At 46.3% G+C, this 26,491-nt stretch overlaps 3 protein-coding genes across 3 annotated transcripts in view; all 3 read right to left on the reverse strand.

Moving 5' to 3' along the window:
- Nucleotides 1-1,445: 1,445 nt before the first annotated feature.
- Nucleotides 1,446-2,486, reverse strand: LOC142771308 (uncharacterized). The gene is made up of 2 exons (XM_075872784.1): nt 2,372-2,486; nt 1,446-2,120 (listed from the first exon to the last, which is right to left on the reverse strand). Exon 2 carries the CDS (start codon nt 2,097-2,099, stop codon nt 1,773-1,775), a length of 327 nt encoding a protein of 108 aa, XP_075728899.1. The 5' UTR covers nt 2,100-2,120; nt 2,372-2,486; the 3' UTR covers nt 1,446-1,772.
- Nucleotides 2,487-2,604: 118 nt separating this feature from the next.
- LOC142771309 (uncharacterized) lies at nt 2,605-3,851 on the reverse strand. The gene is made up of 2 exons (XM_075872786.1): nt 3,056-3,851; nt 2,605-2,897 (listed from the first exon to the last, which is right to left on the reverse strand). The coding sequence occupies exons 1-2, from the start codon at nt 3,244-3,246 to the stop codon at nt 2,699-2,701; spliced, it is 390 nt and encodes a 129-aa protein (XP_075728901.1). The 5' UTR covers nt 3,247-3,851; the 3' UTR covers nt 2,605-2,698.
- Nucleotides 3,852-8,649: 4,798 nt separating this feature from the next.
- LOC142772231 (uncharacterized) overlaps nt 8,650-26,491 on the reverse strand; it is an 88,491-nt gene continuing 70,649 nt past the window's right edge. The window contains exon 8 of the mRNA XM_075874427.1: nt 8,650-10,553. Within this exon, the coding sequence (XP_075730542.1) occupies nt 9,200-10,553 (1,354 nt within the window). The 3' untranslated portion in view covers nt 8,650-9,199. The remainder of the gene's footprint in view (nt 10,554-26,491) is intronic.

The following is a 26,491-nucleotide window of genomic DNA, read 5'->3' on the forward strand; positions in this document are numbered from 1 at the left end:
TGTTTGTTCAAGACATTCAACAAGTACCTGAATTTTTTTCCATACTGTTATGAGTCAGTAGTGTGTTCATTTGAAGAAACTTTTATGGGTGTGGTATAACGTACGAGTTTAGACGTGTATACACATTTCTTACATGAGTTGTGAACTGAGCAATGTGTTTGTTGTAGATGTGTGAATATATTTCTATTTTACACTGCCAGAGTGCGAGTTGTACATTGTGATAATAATCACATTTCTTACATGAGTTGTGAACTGAGCAATGTGTTTGTTGTAGATGTGTGAATATATTTCTATTTTACACTGCCAGAGTGCGAGTTGTACATTGTGATAATAATCACATTTCTTACATGAGTTGTGAACTGAGCAATGTGTTTGTTGTAGATGTGTGAATATATTTCTATTTTACACTGCCAGAGTGCGAGTTGTACATTGTGATAATAATCACATTTTTTACAGGAGTTGTGAACTGAGCAATGTGTTTGTTGTAGATGTGTGAATATATTTCTATTTTACACTGCCAGAGTGCGAGTTGTACATTGTGATAATAATTATTAGTCAATTTATATCCCTATTTTATTCCTATGCGCTGCTGTGCCATGTTGACCATACCACATTCACTAGTCTTTTTATTATATTTATATGTGCTGCTGTGCATTGTTAACTATACCGTATTTCCTTGTCATTGTTTTTCAAGGAAAAGTGCAATAAAATTTTGCCCTGAAACTGTGTACTTTAAACCTACCTCAAAAAGCTTGCACGAGCTATGTGTGCCTACAGCTTGTCCCACTGTCACCACAGTCCAATGCAAAACACTAAATATATTTAAGAGGGGTTCTGAAGAAGGAGCTCATCACTGCAGGGCCTCTCTGCCAAAGCATCAAGAAGGGTAGCCCTGAAAAGGGCTGTTTGTGTCGAATTTCTTGGCGGTCGGTGCACAGGCATGAGTTAATTCAAGGGTTATGCGGGGCAACTCCGGGCAGCTTCCATTGCCAAGGCACTTGGCCTTCTTCACTGAAATACCTCACGAACTCTTGCCGAACTGCGCTGGCCACTTTAGAGCAGTTGCGGGCCTTTGGCTTTTCGAGTCCAAACACTGTTGTGCTTCCTGGTACTTGTCTCCAAGCACCACCGCTCACATTTCCAAAGGTGTCTTGAAAATCCGCGTAGCCAGGAGGGCAGTACGTTGAAGCAGCGTTTGATGATAAGAAGTTGTGCAGCACGCATGTTGCTTTCACAACGGCCTCCACATTCTCCGGCTCCAAGTTTATTTGCCTCTCGTAGATCCGCCAGCGAGAGACAAGAATGCCGAAGGCGTTCTCCACACAGCGCCTGTAAAAAAAAAAAAAAAAAAAAAAAATTTGTTGTAGCGTACCCTAGAGAAGGGAACTTACAGTAATTGCAAGCAGTACACATCTACCATAACCTGCCTATTCAAGGTGCAATGATACGTTATTAAAAAATGATTAGCACATTTCTTTATATCGGAAAGTTTTTGCTTTGTTGAAGTACTAATCCCTGATAATTAGGAAATCATAGCTTCAGACAAGCATGCGCTGAGGGTGGTGCTGTTCAGTACTTGCAATTCATATACTTAAGCAGAACTAAGGCTAGATTTCAGATTGATGCTGAACTATTTACAAAGAGTCTTCCTGGCTGCAGCAACCTTTGCACGAGGAAATGGCATATGAAACCACCTAAAGTGCATTTGTTTGCCACACGTTAGTTGATCTACCCTGAAGGCGTGAGAGTAAGAAGAAAGGACACAATTGAGCTTAGAGGACAGGACAGAGTTCTTTAGCGCTGGGTACAGACCTTGCACGACTAAGGCGGTAGTTGTTGATCACCTCCGCAGGTACACTCCGGCTCCCTGGTAGTGGCCTCATGAAGTCTGGGCGCAACTGGAAGGCCTCATCGCCAACAAACACATGAGGACAAACTACTCCTGACCTTGGGAGCATGGCTGCTCGAGGTAGGCTGAGCTTGCCCTCATGCAGTCGCTCGCCGATGGGAGAATCTTGAAAAATTCCCCCATCGCTGAACCTTCCAGGTGCACCCACATTCACCAACCTGAACAGGTATTGGCTATCGACGACAGCCATCAATACAATGGAATGGGTTCCCTGAAAGCAATGAAACAACTGTCACAAAAGTACTTGCCATCAAAACTACTTATATTGCATAACACTTAGCTGCATTACTGATAGGTACAGAAAAATAAGGTGAAACCTTTGGTCTGTAAACTGCCTAGCATGCATTAGGCACCAAATCGCAATAATCTTGTACTGAGGTCTGGGATACTCCTATTGATGAAGGAGATGACCCTTTAGCAGCAAACATTCCACATGCATTGATGCAATTTTCTGCTGCATACCTTGTAATTGAAGTACAAACTTCCACCATTGCGGGGGCATTTAATTTGAATGTGCTTGCCGTCGACCGCTCCAATGCAATTTGGGAACTGCCAACGGTTGCAGAACCCAGCAGCGATTTCCAGCCACTCTTCTTCTGTTGGTGTCTGAAAAAGCAGGAATTTCAAGTTATACATTATGTTGTTACAAACATAACCAGTTGAATGCACTCCTGCCTTTTAAACATTATGGGCCCACCCTTTCCTGTGCATGGGATAAGGTATTAAATCACTTAGTGGCACAAACTCCGTACCATGATATGTGCTTTAATTCACTCAACCATATCAAAGTTATGTCATTACACTTTGAATGAGACATAGCACCCAGATGCATACAGATGCTCGACGCTGTATGCATACCTTCATGTATTCAGGAGCCAAGACTTCCCACAGCACGATGCAGGTTTTGTGAATGATCCTCCGCGCCGTCTCGATGCCCACACGGAATGCCATGGCTGCGTCCCTCACCAGCATACCCGACGACAGGTACCTGTAATACAAATCAATGTAAATGCGGGAAGTGTGTCACGACAACCCAGGCACGCGCTGCACAATACTTTCAAGTATAACAAGCGCACATCACCAACATTCACTTTCTGGAAAATGAAAAGCTGTGCAGGCACGTATACGCAGTCAAAGTGGTCCTACCTCAAGGTCAGCGCGAGGCGCTCCCCAGAAGAAATGGGTTCCCTCGAGGGGCATTGGTCCTTCGTGAGCTTCTCCTTGACCAGGCTGTGCAGCACGTCAAAAGTAGCCGGCGACATCCGATAAAACGTGTAGAACAGTGACTCGTCACCGTTCTTCATTTTTTCCATCTGCAAAATACAGCAAACATGCATTCAATTCCACAATTATGACGCGGTTGTCTCGAAGCACTTACCGCTGTGAAAAACTCGCTTTCACCCGCTCGATTTGCCCATGTCGGCCGGACCCAGTACTTTTTCATAAAAGCTCGCCGTCTCTTAAGGATGAGGAGCAGCTTCAGAGCAGCTATCTTCCTTTGCCTTTCCATTTCAAGACGTCAGAAACGAATGAAATTGACGGACGCAAGCAAAACAACGCAGACAAAGACTACACAGGTAGCTCGCTTCGCCGATGCGCCAAGGATCCACTGCACGTGACCCTGCCCAAGTCACGTGGGCGCAACAAAAAATAACGCAATGTTTATTACGCATGTGCATATAAAAAAGTGCTGCAAGGCAATAATAAACACTTTCCGTTCCATTACACAACAATATATTTTATTTTTAAATTGGAAACCGCTCGCTACGCGGCTTTCTTGGTGCGAGTTGACGGCCTCATGCCAGCAACAGTGGAATTCGCTCGCCGAAGCCGTCGCGTGAATGGAGTTTGCCTGCGCGAGCGACTGATCGCGCGACGCCGATCTACGTCGCGTCGCTCGTCGCTGTCGCGTGCATTTTCGCGCTTATGGAGTTTGGGCTTAACGCTCATGCCCGATTCAGTCAATGAGCATCACACTGTGACCGCTAGCTGAGTGCTTAGCTTTCAAACAAACAAGCTCTTTCAAGCGAACTCTGACCGGTATAGATAAGAAGATGAATGAGAAGCTTACGTTATATTTGTATTTCTCTTTTGCCCAGATAAGGACCTGGATGACGCCGTATGGCAAGAGTGCCCGCAGACGTGCGTTTTGCACTGTTTCAATACATATTTATAGCGCTAGGGACTCTAGTACTATGAAGGTACATTGTAGCCACGCTGATGTTCTCATAATAATTTGACCTGGACAACTACAAGATTAGTCGATGCACCATTTATGGAAAGTGTATGGCCCGGTCCGACTCTCGCGTTTTCAGCGCGTTTTCAGCCGTTTCCAGAAGACTATTTTCGACACGACGACACCCTGGCGGTTGTATATTGTTACAAAGTTTGCGATTGCAGGTGTTTGTACTTTTCGGCTGCCACTTTGAGAGGAGCGATGTCCCTTCATGCACGATGAAGAACAAATTCAGTACCAGGACACGCCCTTTCTTTTCATCGTAAGGTTCATACTGAATGTATATTTTCGGGACGATGCTGGCACACCCAGACACAGGCTGGTGAAGGATGCAAAAAAGAAAACCCACAGTAAGTGTCAGCATTGTGGCTATCGGTAGGTTGATCGAAAGTCGTTGTATTTTAGCGAAAAAAAAAAGATGACTCACGCAGCAACAAAGAGAAACAAGACGTGTTGTTGTGTCGTTTCCCGTACGTTTCACACGTTTACAGATAATCTTCGCGAAGATTACGCCCACGAACGAAGCATAGGGTTCATTCTAACACTCAGGTGAAATACTGGCGTATGAAATAAGAGTTGTTAATTTTATCTACATAAGATGGAAGCAATATCTTCGTCCTATGTGGACATCCTGATCAGCCCAGGATTCCAGGATGCCATGGGCCCTAGCCGTCGACAAAACCCTGGCCACCAGGCTCGGCTGAATCTTTGTGTCTTAATGTATATCATAAAGCGATCACAATTCGCTTACTGTCGCCATTGAGGGTTCTCTCTGTTGTGTCCCTTGAGTGTCCAACTCGAGACGCGCTTGTGTAGTCAATTTGCTCCTATAGCCGTTATCTTACCGGATCGACAGCTCCTTGTGCTTTTGGTAATGTGCTTAAAATCGCATCTTTTCGCATGTCAAAGATCGATGCTTGAAGGCGTACCACAATAAGATGCCGGATGACTTCGGCCGCTACATTGTTCGCTCAATACGCGAGTTACTATTTTCTGACAATCGACCAGGATGGCTACGCCGGCACCCCGACAAAATTAGAAGTGTAGAAAGCACCCTTCAATGTCTCTAGATGTACGTCGTGTTCTTATTAAGGAGCACACCTTAGGTGCCTCCTTAAACACGAAAACTGACAGTCAACGTCTGCGGTGACAATCTGGCCTAATTCAATACTCATAATGACGTGCTGAGATCCCCGTATGACGTCATAAAGTGTAACATATATCCCAAGCTCCAGAGAGGTCACCATGACGTCAAATAGTGTGCTATCGCATCATGAAGTCATAACATGACATCTTTTCGTTGTTCTGAAAGCAGCGCATCTGGAGTCCAAATACATCTGGATTTCATGTGCATCTGGAGTCCAAAACCTTGCAGTGTTTCCGATCCTTGAGGCAGTAAAAACGCACATTTAGTGCAATAATATTCCTGATGGGAGTGAGGAAAAAGTATGTCTTGCATATTCCATGCAGTCGATCGTCTTAGGTGAGTATATAAGTGAACCTGTGATGTTGTGTATTCAGCTCACGGCAACCAGCACACAACGTCCATTCAAACAGCACAACTCGACCAACCTTACACTCTGCTAAACCAATAGAATATCACTGTTTCTCGGCTGACAGCCTGGGTTCTGAGAACTAACAATCAGAGCTGAACAGGGAAACAATGTCAACACGAGCCCAACATGAACAGCTTGGTGTCCAAAATAAGCATTTCCTGGCTCACCTTCTGTAATCTACTTTCCCATCAAACTTCACTCATCGCGTTATATTGAGAGCTGATAGCTGCAGGTCAGGAGGTTGTGCGCGTAAGTTCTGTGGCATAAGTCAGGACAAGATAACATTCTCTTCGGCAACACTCTTTATTATGATACTCACCCTCTTCGGGTAGGTCAGTGAATCATCACACTTGGGTTTTGAAAATGATAGTTTTTTGGTCACGCTTCAATGAGGAAACCAGATATGCGCTTGTAATGAATGTCACTACAAGTACTGCCACAATGTATGTATGTATATATGCATGTATGTATGTATGTATGTATGTATGTATGTATGTATGTATGTATGTATGTATGTATGTATGTATGTATGTATGTATGTATGTATGTATGTATGTATGTATGTATGTATGTATGTATGTATGTATGTATGTATGTATGTATGTATGTATGTATGTATGTATGTATGTATGTATGTATGTATGTATGTATGTATGTATGTATGTATGTATGTATAACGCGGAACAGGGTTTACACCAGTGCAAGTCATGTAAGTATATAATATAGCCGCTTGAGGTCAGGAGAAATCAACTTACAGCCATCATGTAAGAGCCCTTACCTAATACGCTTATTGTAAACGCATTTTTGTAGCAAGCCTTATTCGTAATAGACGTGCACTGAAATCAGCACGTCGTGTCCAGCGACATTTTCTAACGTTTTGTCATCAAACCGTCTGTTAATGCCTTTTGCTCAGCGAAAATGGATATGACCGAGCAGATGTCGCTCTCCCGTGTATCGTCAAGCTGTCTCGACCCCCAATGACAGGTAAAGGCACAAGTGAAAATTTAGGCTATTTATAATGATATACGAGGCAAAAGAATGGAACATGTGCGACAGTGAAAGAAAACATTCACCCGCGTGAGGATGTGTAAAGTGGGGGTTGCAATAGTCTGGTGATAACACGGCTTCGGCGACACGCACACTTATGCTATAGAAGTGGGCGATGTAGTACAAGTTATCGGCGTCGGTTATCCGTGGCCGAAAGAGCCGATAAGCATGACGGAAATACGCGGTACGTACTCAAAATATCAACACTACAGAACTCTAAGGTTCTTTACTGCAATAAATACTGCTACAAATATGTCAAAGGTCTCTCATTCTACACTGGATCAAAGGGTGCTGGTGATCCTGGTTGGGTTGTGGCTAGTGATCTCCTTAGTGTTAGCTGAAGTGACCCGAAGCATTTGTTTTTTTGGCACTCTCCTGGACGAACGTTACAACTGTATCACGATTTTTATAAACTACCAATGAGATAAGCGAATAGGAAGGTTGAAAGATATAACCTGTTCAATTTGCAACACAGAGTCACCCTGCATCTAGACCATGCCTAACTTACCTAGGACAAAGAACGAAGCGAAAAGTCGATGTTTTTAGATACTGCGCAAAGTACATATACCTACCCCAGTGTTGAATAGCCGCGGCTTTGAAGTAAAATATATCGATGAAATTTCAACTCTTGTAGACCCATTTATCTCGAGCGGAAAGTACGTCTCGTTTGTTTTTCAAAAAAAAAAAAACTCCAAGAAAGACGGTTTTTCAGAGACCTCTCTGCAGTGAAAGACGTGGTGGGACGTCACGCCTGTTACTATCGTGTTTCACAGGTTAAAGGTCATTAGGACGGGATGCACGACTTCAAGAGACATGGTGCTTTCGCTCTAAAACAGGGGCCTCAAATTGACCTCAGCTAACGGGGCGAAGTCCCAAAATTTTAACCCTACAAGGGCCAGGACAGCGAAGATGGTTAAATAAGTGGCAGGGGGAGGATGAGAGTTTGAACAAAATGGGGTATAAAGTGGCCATTTGAAAGAACAACTTTCTCGTATCTCGTGCATTAGTCATTTCTGAAAGAGATTTCACTTCAGGTTTCGAGAAACAAGCCGATACCAGTCTTGGCACTCCCTAAAATCTATACGTCAATTCTAAATTATCAATTCTTCGTTCTACGGTGCTCTTTCAACACACAGTGACTGCACGAGGTCTCACGCAAAAAAAGAGAAAAGAAAAAAAAAGCCCGCTTGAGACCAGTTCCACCTCCGTGGCTTACCCAAGCAAGGCTCTAATAATCGCAATAGGCATGTCTAGCAAGGTCACAAATATATAGTAATAGTGCGATAGTATGTCTAGCAAGGTGACAAAACTTTATACAACGTAAAGCCACGGACCGACAGGAAAAGGTCCGCGAACTGCACGATTCAAACCATTGCTCTAAGAAAATGTAAGACAGAGCCAATGGAGGTAGTTATAGCTTAGTGAGCAAACATTATTGCGCTTGCACGGAATGACACCACCGTTGTTGTAAACACAGCAGACAGTACATACTAGATGACATTATCTAAATCATTTCACTGTAATTAGTCTACATAAACCAGCGTCACGCTAAAACTGTCCATCCCCGTTGTAGACCCATGGTGGTGTGTTCTTTGAGAATTTCGCGCTGTTTCTTCAACCTTCAGAAGACTTGAACCAACTTGCTCAAGTGTAACTCCAGAACAGCTCCATGGCTTTCTGAAGTTATTGCTGTGAAACACATGCCCATAACAAAAATTAACACGCAAAGCAGCGCTCAAGTAGGTTTTGTTGTGAGACATATACCATGAAGTGCAGCCGCTGCCTGTGACGCCCAAAGGCAGTCAATGTGTTGGTATCATTGAGGTTATAGTCTTTATTCACAAAAAGCATCAACATCATTTGCAGTTCTAAATATTTATTAGGCACCCCAATGAAGCTTTATCGACAATTCTTTCGATTAGTGGGGATGAATAATTCCGATTTCATCTTCCGGGCTCGCCTTGCGAAGTTGCTGCGGCTTTTCACTGCGCTAGCAGATCTGGTGGTGGTACTTAGAGGAGGTGGCCCTGCATAGGTCTTTTACGTACAGCCGAAAGGTGACTCTTCAAAGGTAAAGGTAGTTCTCCTGCTTCACGCCATAGCTAGAGAACACTTCAAGACGCGTGTAAGCGGGAGTGGTCTTGAAGCAAGGCTCATCTATTGTTATTTCTGAGCCCGTACAATGTGACCTACAACTCATTCTCAATCTTTGAAAGTTTTACCTGAAACCGCAGCGGGAGTTCTCAGACTGCACGTGAAAGCACTTCTGCACCTGACGTGGCTTTGAACAGTACAGGTTCTCATCTAGATGTACTTCTGTCTTTGAAAAGTGCTTGTGAACAGTGCATAATCTACCGGTGCTTGTATTCGGTCTGTTTGACCACGGAATTAGTACATCTACCGTGTTGTTACACTCCCGTACTTTTCCCCGAGGAACGCTAAACCATGGGACTAGCTTGAAACATCGCTAGAGTAACTGCCTGCGACCCGCTTCCGAATCGACGACAGGAAGAAGCGGTAGTCCTTGAAGGCTACGAACAGGTAGACACCCTGCAAGCCTACCAAGAAACTCACGAAGCAGTCCAGAACGACCGACTCTACAAAGGTTGCCAGGAAGGCGAGTGCCCAGGGAGATCCCATGACCAGAGCCAGCCGCATGAAGAGCCCCGCGTGGGCCCGCTGGTGGTCCCTGATTCCATTGAAGGCTCTCTGTGCGATAGACGTCTGACGGACGTATAACACGACCCTGAAGTAAAACGCGAGACAACACAGCAGCAGGATCGCCACGGGCACCAGGAAGTAGACGACCAGGCCCCAGAACGAGCCTATCGAGCAGACGAGGCGGCCGTAACGGGGCGACAGCGCACTTTCAGGAAGAGCCAGGTCCACAGCCACTGCCGACGCAACGACGAGCAGGGGCAAGCCGCATGAGAAGGCGCTGTAGGTGACAGGGATGCTCTCGTGGTTCGACGAGAGAGTGAGGTAGGTGAGGCTTCTGCAGATGTCGAAGGACAGCGTGCAAGTCCAGCAGAAGGTGGATAGAAAGCCGTAGTGAACCAGCGCGGCACTGATCGTGCATGACAGGGTGGGGACGCCCAGTGAAGCCGTGGCCATGTACAGGACGTGGGTGATCATGAGCGTGACAGACAGGCACAGCGTGCACTTGGACGCGAAGCTTCGCGACTCCCTGTAGGCGCAGAAGACGACGAGTTTGAGCGCGAGGCAGAATATCGAGAGGGATACGCAGATGAGCGTCACGTACTGCGGTGCTTCGCCACCATCGCTGCTACTCGGCGTTCGCTCCGACGTCGGCGACCTGATTTCCGAGCTGTCCATTGCCTGGTCCTTTTCTCTGTGATCGGGTGCACTTCGTATGTAGCACCGGCTGTTGTACATGGCGTAGCACGAAGGAGTGCGAGTGACAGGCCGGAATAACGATGCCAGGCTATTGTGAGTATGTGGTTTTTTCCCGACGGCATTTACGTTTCGCGCTGGGCTGCAAGACAGGTTCGAGGGCTTGAAGCCATTACACAAGGCACAGTAAACGTTCTTGAATGTCGGGCCAGCAGCGGAGCCGCTGCTGACGGGTGCGTAGTACGTCTTGCACTTTCGCAACATCGCCTCTGGCACATTTAGCGAACAAGTATCTGTTGCAATGTCGTCGACACAAGGCTTGAGGTAGTGCGCTGGTGGCCTAACCCATAATTCCGGAGGTGCGACGAAATATTCGCCCGATTCTTCGACGAAGGCGGAGTCCCGAAAAATGGTGTCGATGTCGGCGTTGCAAAGTGCGCAGAATACGTTTCTGCAAGGAAAGCATAAATAGAACTGTAGTTAAAGGACATCGGCTGATTGCGTCGGCTTAGCCGTTTTATACACTAGGAAAAAACAGTAAAACTACAGTGCCTAATGTACCGTGAATTCTCTCATGAAATGCTAATTACGCGGGTAATGTAGCGCTAATGTATACCTCTCGTCAAGGTCTTGGCGTGGGTATATATTCCGTGGCCAATGCAGCTCGACTGCTGTGAAACCTATATAAGGAAGTGCGAAGTGCGTGTAATTCAGCGGTTCATTCAGCAACTGCACGCTTGCTCAGGCGGTGTTGAACTGCCTAGCTCGTCGCGGGTATCAGTGGGATGTTTCGGAAGCATTTCGCGCGGTTTTGGGCAAGGTATCGCGAATAATTGTTCGTTATTTCAATATTTCATGTTACGTTGTACCCGATATTTGATTTCCCCCCTTAGTTTTGCACATTGTTAGCGATTCTATGTGCCTGTATTCACCACTGCTTGACCATGCGACGCGATACAGTAGATGGCCGAAAAGCCGCGACCCTGTTGTGCCATGCTCCGACAGCTTGGAACGTGTAGCACAGTCACAGCGAAATTTAAAATAGTTGCGTTTGTAGAGCCTTTTTTACAGAATTTGGGGCAAATACAAAAGCACGCTTGTATGTTATCCACCACGTCCTAAATTATACGAAGCGTCCACTATGCCATTATTTGTCCTTCTACGGAGAAGCGTGGTAACCATTACAGACTTGCAAGGCGTTGCGCGCACTTTGTTGATGTTGTGGCTGACGACGATGATGAAATGTCCGAGGCTTTTGTAATCAACTGAGGCAGTCAATGACGTGACCGTTACGCGATGTGCATGGTGTGATGACTGTTTGTGGCCTTACTGTTCTCAAACACCCTTTTAGGAAAGGTAACGCGATTCTCTACCCGACATAACGCCTGAATAGGGTCAGTTTGCCACGGAGTTTCAAGCCCTGGAAGGAGTAGCACATTCAGCTGTCATGAAGATAAACCAGGGTTTAAGCCCGTTGCATCCTGGGAAGTTTTTTTTAATTTATAAGAAAGCAGGTATGGACACCGGCGGTGGTGGTGGGAAACTACAGAACCCTTGTTGTGATCTCATAAACAGATTTCCCTGTGAGAAAAATCTGGAGACGTCCAAGCAGTTGTATTTGCGAACGAGAAAGCACTAGCGTGCATTTGAACGTCCAGGCCGAGAAGGTTGCTGCCCAAGAGAGGAAGCAGCAGCGGCTTGAAGTACCAATGCCGCATGTACGTCACAGACATCCCGCGCAACGATCCAGAGCCAGTAGTAGCGGCAACAATAGCCAGTAGACACGTGCCACAGCTATGTCTGGCAGAGGTACCTGGCATAGGCACATGCCTTCTACATCCTAGGTATACGGCTACTTTGCTTGGTCAGATCTCGCTAGGTGAACCGAAGTTTTCGTAGCAATGGTCAGAATTTGAAATTTAAGGGTTCCTTTTTTTCTGCGTTAGGCACAATACTATTGAGAAGTAACAGACAATGACGTAGGCGATGCTACTTCCAGTAATTCTATTGCAAATGTGAAGAGACAAAATGAATATAAAGATAACTTACCTTTGGCAGGGGCTAGACGTTCTACATAGCGAAAGCCAGTGTGACAAACGCGGTGATGTGAGAGCTTTGGTCCAAGTAGCATGATGTCGTACAGCGGAGAACCAGCCTTCGTCATTCCGACGAAGTACGGTTCCGTGGACGAAACGTCAGTCCGTTGTGGGCGATTTTTCTTACCTGCTTGATCCTTGATTTTTTTTTTGTGTTAGCACTTTCTTTTACATTTAAAGTCCTAACACATCCAAAGTAAATAAAGTGCTAATAAAAATCTAGAGTCAAGCACGTAGTAAAAATCACACAGCAAGGACTGACGTTTTGGCCACGTGACCAGTGTTCGTCGAAACGAAAGTCAGTTCCGTGCTTTTCGACAACTTGTTAATTGGAGTGAAACTTTAACGTAACCACATTCATCACACAGGCCTTTGTTTTCTGCAAAGCCTGGTCGCTGCCGGGGCAAGTTATCTTTTCGTCAAATTCTCTTTCTTCACATTTCCATTACAACGCCAAGAAAAAATTCAGGGTTGCGAAGTCCTGCTGAGAGAAACTTCTCATTAGTTAATTGAATGATTGATACGTGGGGTATAACGTCCCCAAACCACTATATAACTATGAGAGACGCCGTAGTGGAGGGCTCCCGAAATTTGTACCACCTGGAGTTCTTTAATGTGCACCCAAATCTCAGCACACGGATATACACAGCATTTTCGCCTCCATTGAAAATGCAGCCACCGCTGCCGGGATTCGATCCTGCTGCCTTCGGGTCAGCAGCCGACTATCTTAGCCACTAGACCACCGTGGCGGTGCTGAGAGAAACTTCTAGACGCCTGAAACACCACAAGAAAAAAGACACAAAGAAAAAATGTCAGCGTTTGTGAGGCCACTATAACTACAGTTACTTCTGGCATGCAATTAGCCAGATTACCTTTCATAACTTAACCACGGTTTAAGCTCTGCACATACCATGAATACAAGGAAGCCTTGAACATCAAGCTTACCTATAGGTGACCTCGCTACTGTTGGTTGTAACCGGAATCAGGTGGAAGTGATCGCCGAGAGACTGGGCTTTTTCGCACGCTGCTCTGCTGTCATTGTCGGGCCAAGCAGCTGCGCAGCTACTAACCATGTATACGTCATAATGCTGCTCCTTATCGATGGCCACGTGCTCACAGGAGATCCTCGGTGCTTCTAGCATGTCCAAAGTTGTATCAAGCTCAACGTTCCAGCAGCAGTCCCCGTAGGTCTTGCAGTTGAAGGCGCACGAGCAGGTGCTCACGTGCGTCGACGGAACACAGCCGGCCAGCTCGTCCGAGCAGCCGTGAAACTCTGCCAGACACCGCATGAGCGTCTCGAACACGTCATCCGGAAGGTCCAGGTACGACTCCCTGGACACTGTCCACGGTAGCGCGCAGGGAATCGTGGTAATCTCCGACCCATTCGGTCCCACGTCTGGTAACACGTCGTTTAACCAGGCGAGCAGTGCCATCCATGGCAGCATAGCTTCCATTCCGGGACGTCAGCTTTAGCAACGACTCTATAGAAAATAACAAATATTTTTGAAAGGTGTTAAGAGAATTATAAGCAAATATCTTCTTAATATATTCATAATTTTCAAAACTGGTGAGCAAGATGAGAAACTGAAAGCAACGCCTATAGCGACCAATTTGTGAAAAAAAAGGATGACCACATATTTCACATTCTTCTGATCCTATAGAAGAGCTGCCTGTGACTTTTGTTTCTCAAGGAATTATTCAGTCAATCCTGTTGCGAAATATAGTATTTAAGAAGACAGCTGCCCAATGAAAATAAAGGACTTAAGAACGAACTTTATCGATTTACTGCTGGATAGCTTTCTTACGAGGAATAAATTATAACGTTTTAGTGAATCAGTCTGCCGGACTGGTATTTAAGAAAAACATTTGTGAGCTATGATTGTTCACATATGAAAATCTGCAAACGCGTAAGTTGGACACACCAGCGAAGGCGGTCATATGATGGTAAAGCGAAGAAAAAATACAAAGTAAGTACTTTGACAAATCTGCCTCAGTTTCCTCGAAACTTTTCTAAAACGAATTTAGGTACTTGAGCATACGAGTATCAAGATGAGTTTGTGGCTTCGCAAATTCGCAATTAAAAAAATTGTGCAAAGACAGAAAGCAGAATGGAAACTGGAACCTCGTTCAGTTCTGACATTTTTAAAAATATATTGCTCGCGCTCCTAGAAATTTAAAGCGTAGTTACCAACACTTTTAAGGATTTTTAATGAGAAAAAAAAGTAAGATGTACAGTTCAGGATGTAAGTGATCCAGTCTTTGTATGCAAGCCTTACATGATATGATGATAATTCAGTACCAATTAACGCAATCTTCTTCCACTCCAATTTGAAATGAAGCTTCCACGTTACAAGGAATAATTGATTGATTTATTTGAGGTGTTTAAGGTCCCAAAACCACGATTTGATAATGAGAGGCACCGTAGTGGAAAGCTACAAAAATTTCGACCACTCGGGGTTCCTTACTGTGCACCCAAATCTGAACATTACAACATTGCAGCCTCCATAGGAAATGCCACCGCCGCAGCCGGGATTCAATCCCGCGACCTGCGTGTCAGCAGCCGAGTAAGTTAGCCACTGGATCGCCGTGGCGGGGCAACGAATAACTAAGAAAATTCGCGTATGTCACGGTATCCAATCCCAGCTGCGGCGGCTGAATTTATGATGGAGGCTGAAATGTTGTAGGCCCGTGTGTTCAGAATCGGGTGCACGTTAAAGAATACCAGGTGGTCGAAATTTCCGGAGCCCTCCACTACGGCGTCTCTCATAATCATATGGTGGTTTTGGCACTTTAAAACCCCACATATAAAAATTCACGTACCATACAAGTGGTTTTTTTTTTCTGATAATGCATTGCCGATGACAAAACTGAAATTAACATGATAACTTTAGTCGCAAACAGAAAGAATTGCCCACCTCTATGAAAAACAGCAGACACTCCACTGCGATATAGGAGAAGGTAAACTTCAGTCGGATGGAACCATCGGTTGGGAGATGGTGAAAAGCTGTCCTGCGTTCGACGTCACTGGAGCCAGAATGACATATGTGCTTCTTTAAACCATTTTTTTTTTTTTTTGCAAGCTGTGCAGACGCCCGTTCACCCGATGCGTCGAAGCATTCGCAGAGATAAAGCCCGATGTAATGTGGGCGAGGCTGTTTGCCCGTATGCAGGTGGGTCGCTCCGACGTGCCCTTTCCGAATGAGACGCGCACGTCTTTCTTACGTGACCCACCAAATCATGACGTCAACTTGACAGTCTGCAATGCCGCGTGCAATATTCGTCCTCAGGGAAGACGGGGGGGGGGGGGGGGGAGAAGGTCTTTGCGATATTATTGTCACGGCAGGCCATATTTCATGACGCACGTATCGTTGTAGATGGTGCCAAGCACGCCCGTGCGCTCCTTGCAGGTCAATAATAGAGTTGTCCGATTCCATTTCCACAGCGGAACTAATTAGTTTCTTTAGACAAAAATTGTTCACAAATTGAGTGATATCGCTGGCCAGCAACAGCATAATTATTCACAGCACTATCGAGAGTATTATTGACAGTAATACTGGAAATGGTACTGAAGTTTTCACTATCGATGATGCAACCAATGATTTATCAATTATGGTACCATAGACACTTCCCAGGCATATTAGTAAATTAACTATCCATCTGATCGATAGCCTTTATTGGCAGTTTTGCATCATTATCAGCAGCACGCTGAAGTTTCATTGCGACTGACGTCCCTCAAATTATTTTGATTAGCAGTATAGCACAGTCAGGATGCAACGACGATGAACAGGTGGTTATGGAAATTTTCAGATGAATCAGTGTGATTTTCACTTCAAGTAGCTAAACTAACATGATCAATTCAGTATACCTATTCTATAATTTATTAGTCATACAGTTATTTTTTGATCACTCTCATAAATTATTCGATTTTCGGCCAACCCCCAAGAGTTGATTTTTAGCCATACATCCAAGTTATCGTCATCATAATCATCCTCCTCATCATCAAAATGGAAAGACGGACGAAACTGTTTCGGACCTCCCTAGATACGGCGGGATATATAGGAGGAGGGTGGTGTTATGACTGCGCTTCGCAGCTAGACTATGGAGGTGAAAGGATTACGGAGAGATTATTGCGGATCGCGATCGAAGCTACTGTCGCGAGCCACGTGTGGGTCAAGGATTGAGAACGCTGTCAAAATTCGTGGAAAATTTGTTTTAAATATGTTACTGTTTGACTGATCTTCGTTGATGCCAGCTGCCGACTGCAATGTCGATCACTGACGCCTCAAGGCCGTTTCACATGGCGCGATTGCAGCGGGAAAAAAAAATCGTTCCATTCGCTCCATTCGCAACCGCCGCTAAGGGCGGTTTCGTTTCACATGGACTGCAAATGCTCCGCGACTGGAGCGGCGAATTCTTGCCATCGTTCTTTGTGTCAGACATGAATGCAATTTAATGAACCATGTATTAGGATATCATTAAGTTTTCATGAATGGTAAGGAAGGGTTCGCTCGTTAAGTCACCTACGAACACTTTCATATCTAAAATCCTTTTTAAAATGCAGAGCATCGGCCCTTGCCAAAACAAGCTCGTTGACCTAATTTAACGGATTTGCCGGCCCGGCCCTATTTTGGCGGGTCCCGACGAAAAATCGCTCCCGCCGTTGCGATCAGCGCGAAAATTTCAAACATGTTGGTAGTTCGGCGCAGGGCGCTGCGGCGGAAGCGAACTGCCTTTTTTTTTCACTGCGAGTGAATTGGCAGCCTGAAAATGGCTACTTTTTTGGTCATGTGAAACGGCCTGCAGGCGTTCGCGACTCGTAGCCCCAAAATGTACAGCCGGCCAAATCTTCGTCATGCACGAACGGCAGGTTTTTCTGCGTATCTTCACTATATGACTCAATTAAATTCCCCAAAAAGGTGAGGTCAAGTGCATGCCAACAAAGCACATGCCCACAAAACAATTTTTTCATTCAGCTTCGTTCCATTATAGGGCGCTGACAGACAAAAAAAAAGTGGCCGCTGCACACGATAGAAATTTCTATGCAGGTGTACACAGATAAGCAGCAAATATTAAAGCAAGCAAAAATCACGCCTGGCTGTTCGACGAGGTTCGCGCGATATGTTTACACATATTCGGGCACGTTGCCTCGGTGACAGCGTCCGACCGCTGTGCGACAGCGACGTGATACAACGAGCTCCGCATACAACGAGCTCCCCAGAACCATGACATTCCGTGAAGGTTGCGTCACACTCGATTCCAAGTAATGTCCCATTACATAACCGCAAGTATGCGAGCGGTAAGCAATCGAAGTTGTCCACAACAGTGACCCCCAATTTATCACAACACTTTCGCCCCGCCGCGGTGGTCAAGTGGCTAAGGTACTCGGTTGCTGACCCGCAGGTCGCGGGATCGAATCCCGGCTGCGGTGGCTGCATTTCCGATGGAGGCGGAGATGTTGTAGGCCAGTGTGCTCAGATTTGGGTGCACGTTAAAGAACCCCAGGTGGTCGAAATTTCCGGAGCCCTCCACTACGGCGTCTCTCATAATCATATGGTGGTTTTGGGACGTTGAACCCCACATACCAATCAATCAATCACAATACTTTCATTCGCCCCACTTTGACACTGATACTTGTCGCTTGGTCGCAAACACAAAAGTTTAAGCCTCAGCTTGCAAACACGAAGATAAGGGATTTCGGTGAGTCTCTGCGCCCCAACAAGTCGTGACGGTGGCATAGGAAGTTCGTGTCATATACGAAGTAAACATTATCACTCGCACACACTGGCTTCGAAAGGTAACCAGTACCGTGCGATGAACACTCGGTTGTCCGAGTATTACTCCACTATTTCTTAGGAGCCTTTTTCACCCCTACCGTGAGCACGGTAGGCACTCCATTTCCCTGGAATTCAACTTTCCTAGCAGCTTCCCAAAGATGGAGAAAGGGGTGAAGTCACGCTCTTCCTTGTGCATTCATCGAAGGCAACTCAGAGTTGAAAATTCATGCTTTTCCTTTACGCTTTTGCTTCGCAGTCGATTATATTGAGGCCAAGATTTACTTAACGAGAACAAATATTCAGCAAGTCTCTTGTGCATTCCCCAAGGAGTACTCTAAGGTGAAAGCCAACTCTTTTCTTCTACACAGACGCATTTGTTCTGCCCCACCACCCAAAACACAAAGGTTTCTGCTTGTAACGTGGTTTCGCATTGCTTCATGAATCAAGATTCAAGATTTCAAGTTTGAGGTTGCCTTAAATACAGCTCATGTAAATACACAACACTGATTAGACCCATAGCCGTAGGCTAGTAGGGGGTCTAACGGGAGAAGGTATACACGAGAGATTTTATTGGGATTTAAGGTGACGAAAATTCACGATAGCATGTTCAGAAATGTAAATTGTTACACGTTGTTCATAATCAATCAAAGAAACAAGTAGACGAAGCATCAACCTATGTGTAAAGCTTTGTACATGGTACTTACTATTGTTATACATGTAGCAAATATGTTTTATGTGCGTTTGAGAAAGCCTTTGTATCTTCGATCTGAAGTGGTATGTTACCCCACACTTTAGCTCCTACGAAATGTAGTAAGCGTTCACCATGGACGTTATTAGTCGGTGGAAGATTAAAATTCCGCGATGTCATGCATCTAGTGACGCAGGAGGAGGAAGAAAAGATAGATACATCGAAAGGTACACTGTGCGTAATAACATTACTGATGGTAACTGCGGTTTTATGTGCCGTATGTAGTCAAAAGGTAGAATTTCTAACTTGTGAAACAAAAGCACGCTGGGTTCATTATATGCCCCATTATCTATTATTCTATGTGCTTCCTTAGAATAATAAACGGATAGGATCGAGATAAGTTTTAAGGGTCCATCCCCATGAGTCTAAGCAGTATGACAGGTGAGAATGAACAAATGAGAAATAATGAGCTCGGAGAATATTGCTATGAAAATAACTTTATAGCAGCCAGTAGCACACAGCAGCCTGATGCTAGCTTAGCACATACAGAATGTGTTTGTTTTTTTCCAGTGTAATTGGCTGTCGAACGCTACACCGAGATATTTATATTCATTAACATGCTCAAGTTGGCAGTTGTTCATTTTAAGTCAATGACTCGCAGTTAACATTTGGTAACAGGCGTGAAAAATGATTTATTTCGTTTTCCTTGCGTTCGGTGTTAAATCGTTCACTATAAACCACATAAAAATATCTTTTAGTTCTTCATTAGCTTTATATTGTCACACGTAATGGGTATGAGCCATCAACTGTAGGTGGAATCCCTTGGAAGTGAAGAAAGAAGAGGGCTTTTGCGTCCTGGTCTGAGGGCAAGCAAGACGTCGTTTCGTCGCTGTCTGTTATTACGTTCGCGGCAATATTCTAGATCGGCTACGTTGTCGGCAGTAACTATGAAAGCTGTGTCGTCAGCGTACATTAGCAACTGAGCCGATTCAAGCATGTATGACAAATAATTCGCATAGAGTGAATTAACAGTGGCCTCAGGAGCAACCCTTGTACCCCTGTCTTCATGTTCAATAATGACGACATAAGATGTTGCATGCTGACCAATTGATCACGTGCACCAATGTAGTTAGAAAATACGCTAAAAAGTTTGCCGAGGAATCGGTAGTGTTTTAATTTTATCGCAGGCACCTGGCCTGGTTCTGCACTAAGTTCGTGATCGCCCCACCAAGTGATGATGTCATGTGATGACGGCATCACTTGACGCAACGTGACCCCGCTTAACTAGTCATAGTGACGTTAAGATAACGACAAGAATCCGGTGATTAGTGACGTCATGATGACGTCATGTGGTGCCGCTGTTACGTACGGAATGATTTTCGCATCACTCGTGGTGGCACCGACACCGGCTTGTTTACGCGTTTTTAGAGAATCGAGGCTCCTTCTCACTTCAATATCAAAATGAGTCCAGATGGCTAACCAATACACTAACAGGCACATCAGTATGTCCAATAGGCGTGCGCATCCATGGGGGCGAGACAAAGGGGGTGGGCCATATTACTTATAGGATTACTTGCTTGGGCGCTATATGCATTGATTGATGATTGATATGTGGGGTTTAAAGTCCCGAAACCACCGGAGGAGGAACTCGGAGGAGGGATAATGACGCAAGGCGAACGCAGTATTCAAACTACGCGCACTAGTTCGTGCGCCCCCCCCAAGAGATCAGCGGCTTGATGATCAAACAAGAAAAGGCCGTGACGGCGCACGCTTCCTCAGCACGAGATTTTGATGAAAAAGAAGTGGACCACCGCTCGAGGGTTTTTTTCTCTCGGAGATTGATCCCTTTTTCGAGTAATAGCCCAGTATTGCTTTCTGTCTTTCCTTCATAGTCGTTGTACACATTGCTTTTTACGGTGACAACGATGATGGATCTTGCAGGTACTGTTACATCATCACCTGCAATCTGGAGCGCATCGAATCGTTTTTCACTCTCGAAAGTCGCGATGGCGTGTTTCGTCGAGAACGAGACGCACGTTTTCTGCAAGTTTATCACTGCGCCATTGGTCTGCAAAAAGTCCATTCCGATAATTACATCTCTTGAACACTCCGACAGGACAATGAAGCTGGCGACGTAGGTGAAGCCGCGTATCCCAACTCTAGAGGTACACATGCCTGCCGGATCGATAAGGTGTCCCCCGGCGGTTCGCACTTGTGGTCCTATCCAAGGGGTCAGCACTTTTTTCAGCGTTCTGGCAAGTCCCCTGCTCATGACGAAATAGTCTGCGCCTGTGTCTACTAAAGCATTCGTTTCGTAGCCGTCTATAATTACCGACAAATCAGAAGCGACGTTACCATTTCCGCACGTAGTCTCGTGTCCGTCATCACATTTTGAAATCGGCACTGGAGGTTTTTTTCTTGCGTCGGCAGCGGCCTTACCTCCCCAGGTCGCCGATTCTAGTTTTCCCGAAGCGGGCTTTGGGGAAGTCGCCTCGGAGAGTTTGAAGATGGGCGCGGACTTGGTGACCGATACCTCAGTGGCGCTGTCGACCGAGACTGATGCTGCTGCGAGGAGTGAGCCCCTTGACGCGTTGACAAGTACTCCTCGATTTCAAAAGGTCGCTCCCCATTCCGTGGACAGGCAGCGTTTACGGGAAAACCCCGAAGTCCAGCTCGGCGATATGCACACATCCGGTAAAGATGGCCAGCTTCGCCGCAGTGATAACAAAGCGGAATTCGATCAGGAGTGCGCCTTATATCAGCTTTTCGGATCCTAGTCTCGGCTGGGGACGGCGTAAATCGAGGTTTCGGCAGATGCGTGCTTGCTGCGGCGAAATAAGGTCCAGGGGCGGCGAAAGGAGGTCCAGGGGCGACGAAATGAGGTACAGGGGTGTTTCTCAGTACCTCGGCGTACGAGACTGCGGGCTGCATCGGAACTGACGCTTGAACAGGCTGGGCTTGTGGCTGCTGCTCACGGACTGCCTGTCTCACCTCCTCCCGAACAACTTCCCCTAAAGACGAGATCGTTGAGGGGTTGCCGTTTAGCTTCTGGAGCTCTTCTCGAACCACCGATCGAATGAGCTCTCGTAATACGTCGATGCCATTCCCGAAGACGGCTGACACCGCGTCTATGGATGCGACGTTAACATCTCGATTGTAGTGCCTCGCTCGCTGTTGCAGAGTCTTTTCAACCGCTGTCGCCCCGGTGCGAAATTCAGCGACGTTCCGCGGGGGACATCGGAGCAAACCGGCAAAAATCTCCTGCTTCACCCCACGCATCAGGTGCCGAAGTTTCTTGTCCTCGCTCATATTTTGATCAGACCGGCGGAATAACCGGCACATGTCTTCCACATACATTGCGACGCTTTCATTGTTGCGCTGGTTTCTTGCCTGCAAGGCAGATTCAGCTCTTTCCTTGCGGTCTGTACTCGGGTACGTGGCCAGTAGCTCCCGTCGGAAATCATCCCACGATCGAATGGTACCTTCATGGTTTTCAAACCACGTTCGTGCGCTGTCCTGCAATGCGAAATAAACTCGGCGGAGCTTCCGTTCTTCGGGCCATCCGTTGCAGTTGGCGACGCGCTCAAAACCCTCCAGCCAATCCTCGGCGTCTTCATGAGGATCGCCATAAAAAGGGTCCGGCGTCCGTGGCTCATCGACAACGACGTGCGTGGCAGCGACTGGAAACGAAACGGCGTGTGCGGCAGCGGTTGGAGACGACATTTCGGTACTCTCACCGGAGACAGCTGGAGACACTCCGGGCTCTAGTGGCAGGGGAAATTCCGGCGGCTCACCACGTAGACGACGGCTGGAGCGCTGATGAACTGGCGTGGGCTCAGTTGGTTCGACTGCTCGTGGTTCCGGGCTGCTTCCTCGAAGTCCAACTGGGTTTGAGATCATTACCCCGCACCTCCACCAGAATTGTTACGTACAATCCAAATGATGTACGAATAACTGTTTATTGGGGCGAACTTGTGCCCGAAAAGTAGCGGCGTCTGTAACAGGCGATCAGCAAAAAGGGATAAATTTCCGAGAGAAAAAAACCCTCGAGTGGTGGTCCACTTCTTTTTCATCAAAATCCCGTGCTGAGGAAGCGCACGCCGTCACGGCATTTTCTTGTTTGATCATCAAGCCGCTGATCTCTTGGGGGGGGGGGGGCGCACAAACTAGCCCGCGTAGTTTGAATACTGCGTTCGCCTTGCGTCATTATGATTATGAAAGACGCCGTAGTGGAGGGATCCGGAAATTTTGACCACCTGGGGTTCTTTAACGTGCACCCAAATCTGAGCACAGGGGCCTACGACATCGCCGCCTCAATCGGAAATGCAGCCGCCGCTGCCGGGATTCGATCCCGCGACCTGCTGGTCAGCAGCAGAGTACCTTAGCCACTAGACCACCGCGGCAGGGCGCGCTGTATACATTGATAAATACATTACATTTACATATACATTAGCCATGTACATTTACGTAATAGGGAGGGGAAGCTACTGCGACAAACTTTCGCTCCCCTTGAAGGGGAATTCTGCGCATGCCTGTGACTTTTCCTGCGCTCTGACTTCCTTGTCTCTGCGTAACAACCACAAACGAGACGGGAAATAAACGAACAAACCTTGACGACGATAGGTCACGCACTTTCAGCTACAAAACCGGGGCAGGCACGAACCTTTAGAAGATTGCTCCTTTTGCTCGCGACTTCTCCTATGCCGGCGTGTGGCGTGTACACCAGTGTTGCCAGTGGGCCCACTTTTATGGCCACGCTCAAGTTAACTTCTCCGGGGATTCCAACAGTGCTCACTGAATAGGGCACTGCCACCCAAGGCATTGATTTTCGAAGGAGCACGCACTTGCCTCCTTGAAGTGATTGATTGATTGATATGGGGGGTTTAACGTTCCACCATATGATTACGAGAGACGCCGTAGTGGAGGGCTCCAGAAATATTGACCATATGGGGTTGCCTTCTGGAAGTGGACTTGAAAGAGAGGGAAGTAAAAAGAAAAATGAAGTGTGCCGTCGTAACTGTCTCATGCTCAGGAGGTCACCTCAACAACGCCGCATGGAGTATGGGCAGTGAAGAGGAGAAAGGAATGCGAAAGAGAGAGAAAAGGAGGAGGGCACTGAAAGTTGGGCGAGTTGATACTGATTCATAGCTAAGACTTGCGCAAGAAAGAAAAAAAAACACAGACGAGAAGAGACAGACACCACGGGCGCTAACTCACAACTTATTTATTGAGAGCAACACATGCGCTTTTATCTGCAAGACCAACAAACGACCCCCAAGGGTGGTCCTGAAGACCTATACGAGATAAAACTAAAGATATCTTTTTACGCTACATCACGAAAGTAGCGCACTAACACCATTTTTTCAGGCAGACGCATATGCAACCACGGAGCCGAACCACGAGACTGAAGTAGAATAAGAATCGGGTGGAGCATATTTGGCAAGTACTCTCAAATCATGACAGGTAGATTACCACTATCCCTCAAGAGGAAGGTATATAACAGCTGCATCTCGCTGTTACTGGTACTTATCAACGGAGCAGAAACCTGGAGACTTACAAAAAGGATTCAGCTTAAATTGAGGACGACGCAGCGAGCAATGGAAAGGAAAATGGTAGGTGTAACCTTAAGAGACAAAAAGAGAGCAGAGTGTATTAGGGAACAAGCGGGGTTAAGGTTATCGTAGTTGAAATAAAGAGGAAATAGACATGGGCCGGACATGTAGCACGTAGACAGCATAACCGCTGGTCATTAAGCTGGGTAACTAACTGGATTCCTAGAGAAGGCAAGCGGGTTAGGGGAAAAAAAAGGTTAGATAGGCAGATGAGATTAAGAAGTTTGCGGGAACGAATTGGCAGCAGCAAGGAGTGGCGGCACATGGGAGAGGCATTTGCCCTGCAGTGGACGTAGCCAGGCAGATGATGATGATGAGGAGGAGGAGGAGGATGGTGACGACGATGATGATGATGATGCGCAGCTGTATATTAATACCTACACGTGCCTTTCAGGAAGTCGAACTTATAAGACAAGGCGTCTGATGCGAAGCTGACTCACTTATCTGCCACATTTTTAGTGTGGAAAGCTTCAATTAACTCCTGGCTTATCTTCTCTCTGCGTGTTGACAAAATATTTGTGTCTGTAAAAAATGGTTGTCCACCCGCGTGACCTGCAATCCATCCACCCAATTGTGTTCGTGCTGAACTATACGTAAAGCGGAGTCGGGCTCCCTCCACCTGGTGTTTATACATCTTCAAGGCCCAAACAACGAAACGTTCCTTTCCTTTGACCGCGTCCTCTCCTTACGTGAGGCTTCCTTACAACCAAGGACCGACGGAGGAAGCAAGCGTACTCTGAAAGCTCCCTTAACCCGTCCTCGCGGGAGGAATGGTTGCCGCGCTCCTGCGTTCGAGATTATCGAATATAAGCTTTGCTCACAAGCGTTTATTCTGTAAAAAAAAGTTTGGTCACCACATCACTTCCAAATTGAAGTGTTAATATAGAGACGCGTGTACGCTTTCTTCCAACTACGATTACTGAATGTGAAAAGCCATCGTAGTCGAGCGCAAAACGTGGTGCATTCTAGCAACACTGCGCGCCGTCGTGCCTGGCACCGTGCACGCACGCTCGCCGCTCGTGTCTCCCCGCAGAGGTGGGGTGGGAGGGTTGCCTCGAAAACGAAAACATCACGTGGGCTAGCTGTGAGGCGAAGCGCTCGTTCAGGGCAAGGAGCGGACCTAAGGGCGCACGAAGGTAGCCCCAAAGCAACCTTAAGCTGAGGAAGCGCCAAGGAAGCCTTTACCGAGGGCTCCTCAGTGAGGAAGCTTTCAGAGTGACATAAGGCGGCCTCACAAAAATGAAGGCTTCCTCACTGAGGAAAGGAGCGTTTCGTTGTTTGGCCCCAAGTTTGCCCAACATAAGAACGACCACAACTAAGGGGATACTGGTATACCACTCCCGTTTTACAGATCCGGTAACGTTTTCTGTGCGTGAACCGGTGACCGTATTTCTTCTCTGGGTGGTGCGAGACTGCGCAATCTTTCGAACTCGTGGACACAACTTTTGAATGTTTGTTGGGTGCTGTAAAAAACCAAAGTCCTACCATATCTCGCCGCTACATTCTTTAGGCAGTGGGACACCCTCCGAATATACGGGAGAACGACACGCTTCTTTGGTTCACTTTTCCAATCTTTCGGGAAATTGTTCGATAGCTTTTATCGCCGAAATGAGTTGGAAGGTACTAGTCAACTAGGATACAAACTAGCGATAGATGTGGCAACAGGTAGTATCATTTTACACAAATTTTTAGCATCATTTAGTTTTAATAAAGTTTCACAATAACCACTCACTACCCATGCTCTTTGCTGTTTCCGAAACTAAACCGAAAGGTCAGCTTCAGCGATACTGCGTTAAACGACTCTTGCAGCGGTAGTCACAGTAGCCGCAGCTCGAAACCAAGACCTGATATTTTCTACAAACAATCAATTGGTAGACAAATTTATAAATCAATTCATGTTCAATAAAAACAATTTCATCGTTATACTCGAGTGGATTCACGTGCTGAGTATATATACTGCGTTGCGGAAAAACTATAATAAGTGAGGAAAAGTAGAAAATTTCAGGTCCCTAAGATTCGCTTCTAATAGTTGAACGTGATAGCGATAATCTGTACCAGCGTACTTCAAACACTTACTGCATCAAATCTTTTCGAATTTGCTATGAACCCACTACGTGGTCTTAAGGAAATAGGCGCAGTAATGTACCTTTTGTAGTGGGTTACCTATTTTAAACTACGAAGTCATTATAATAATATCTGACACCCGATGGCAATGTATG

This window comes from Rhipicephalus microplus, chromosome 9 (assembly GCF_043290135.1).
Source record: "Rhipicephalus microplus isolate Deutch F79 chromosome 9, USDA_Rmic, whole genome shotgun sequence".
Taxonomy (NCBI): Eukaryota; Metazoa; Arthropoda; class Arachnida; order Ixodida; family Ixodidae; genus Rhipicephalus; species Rhipicephalus microplus.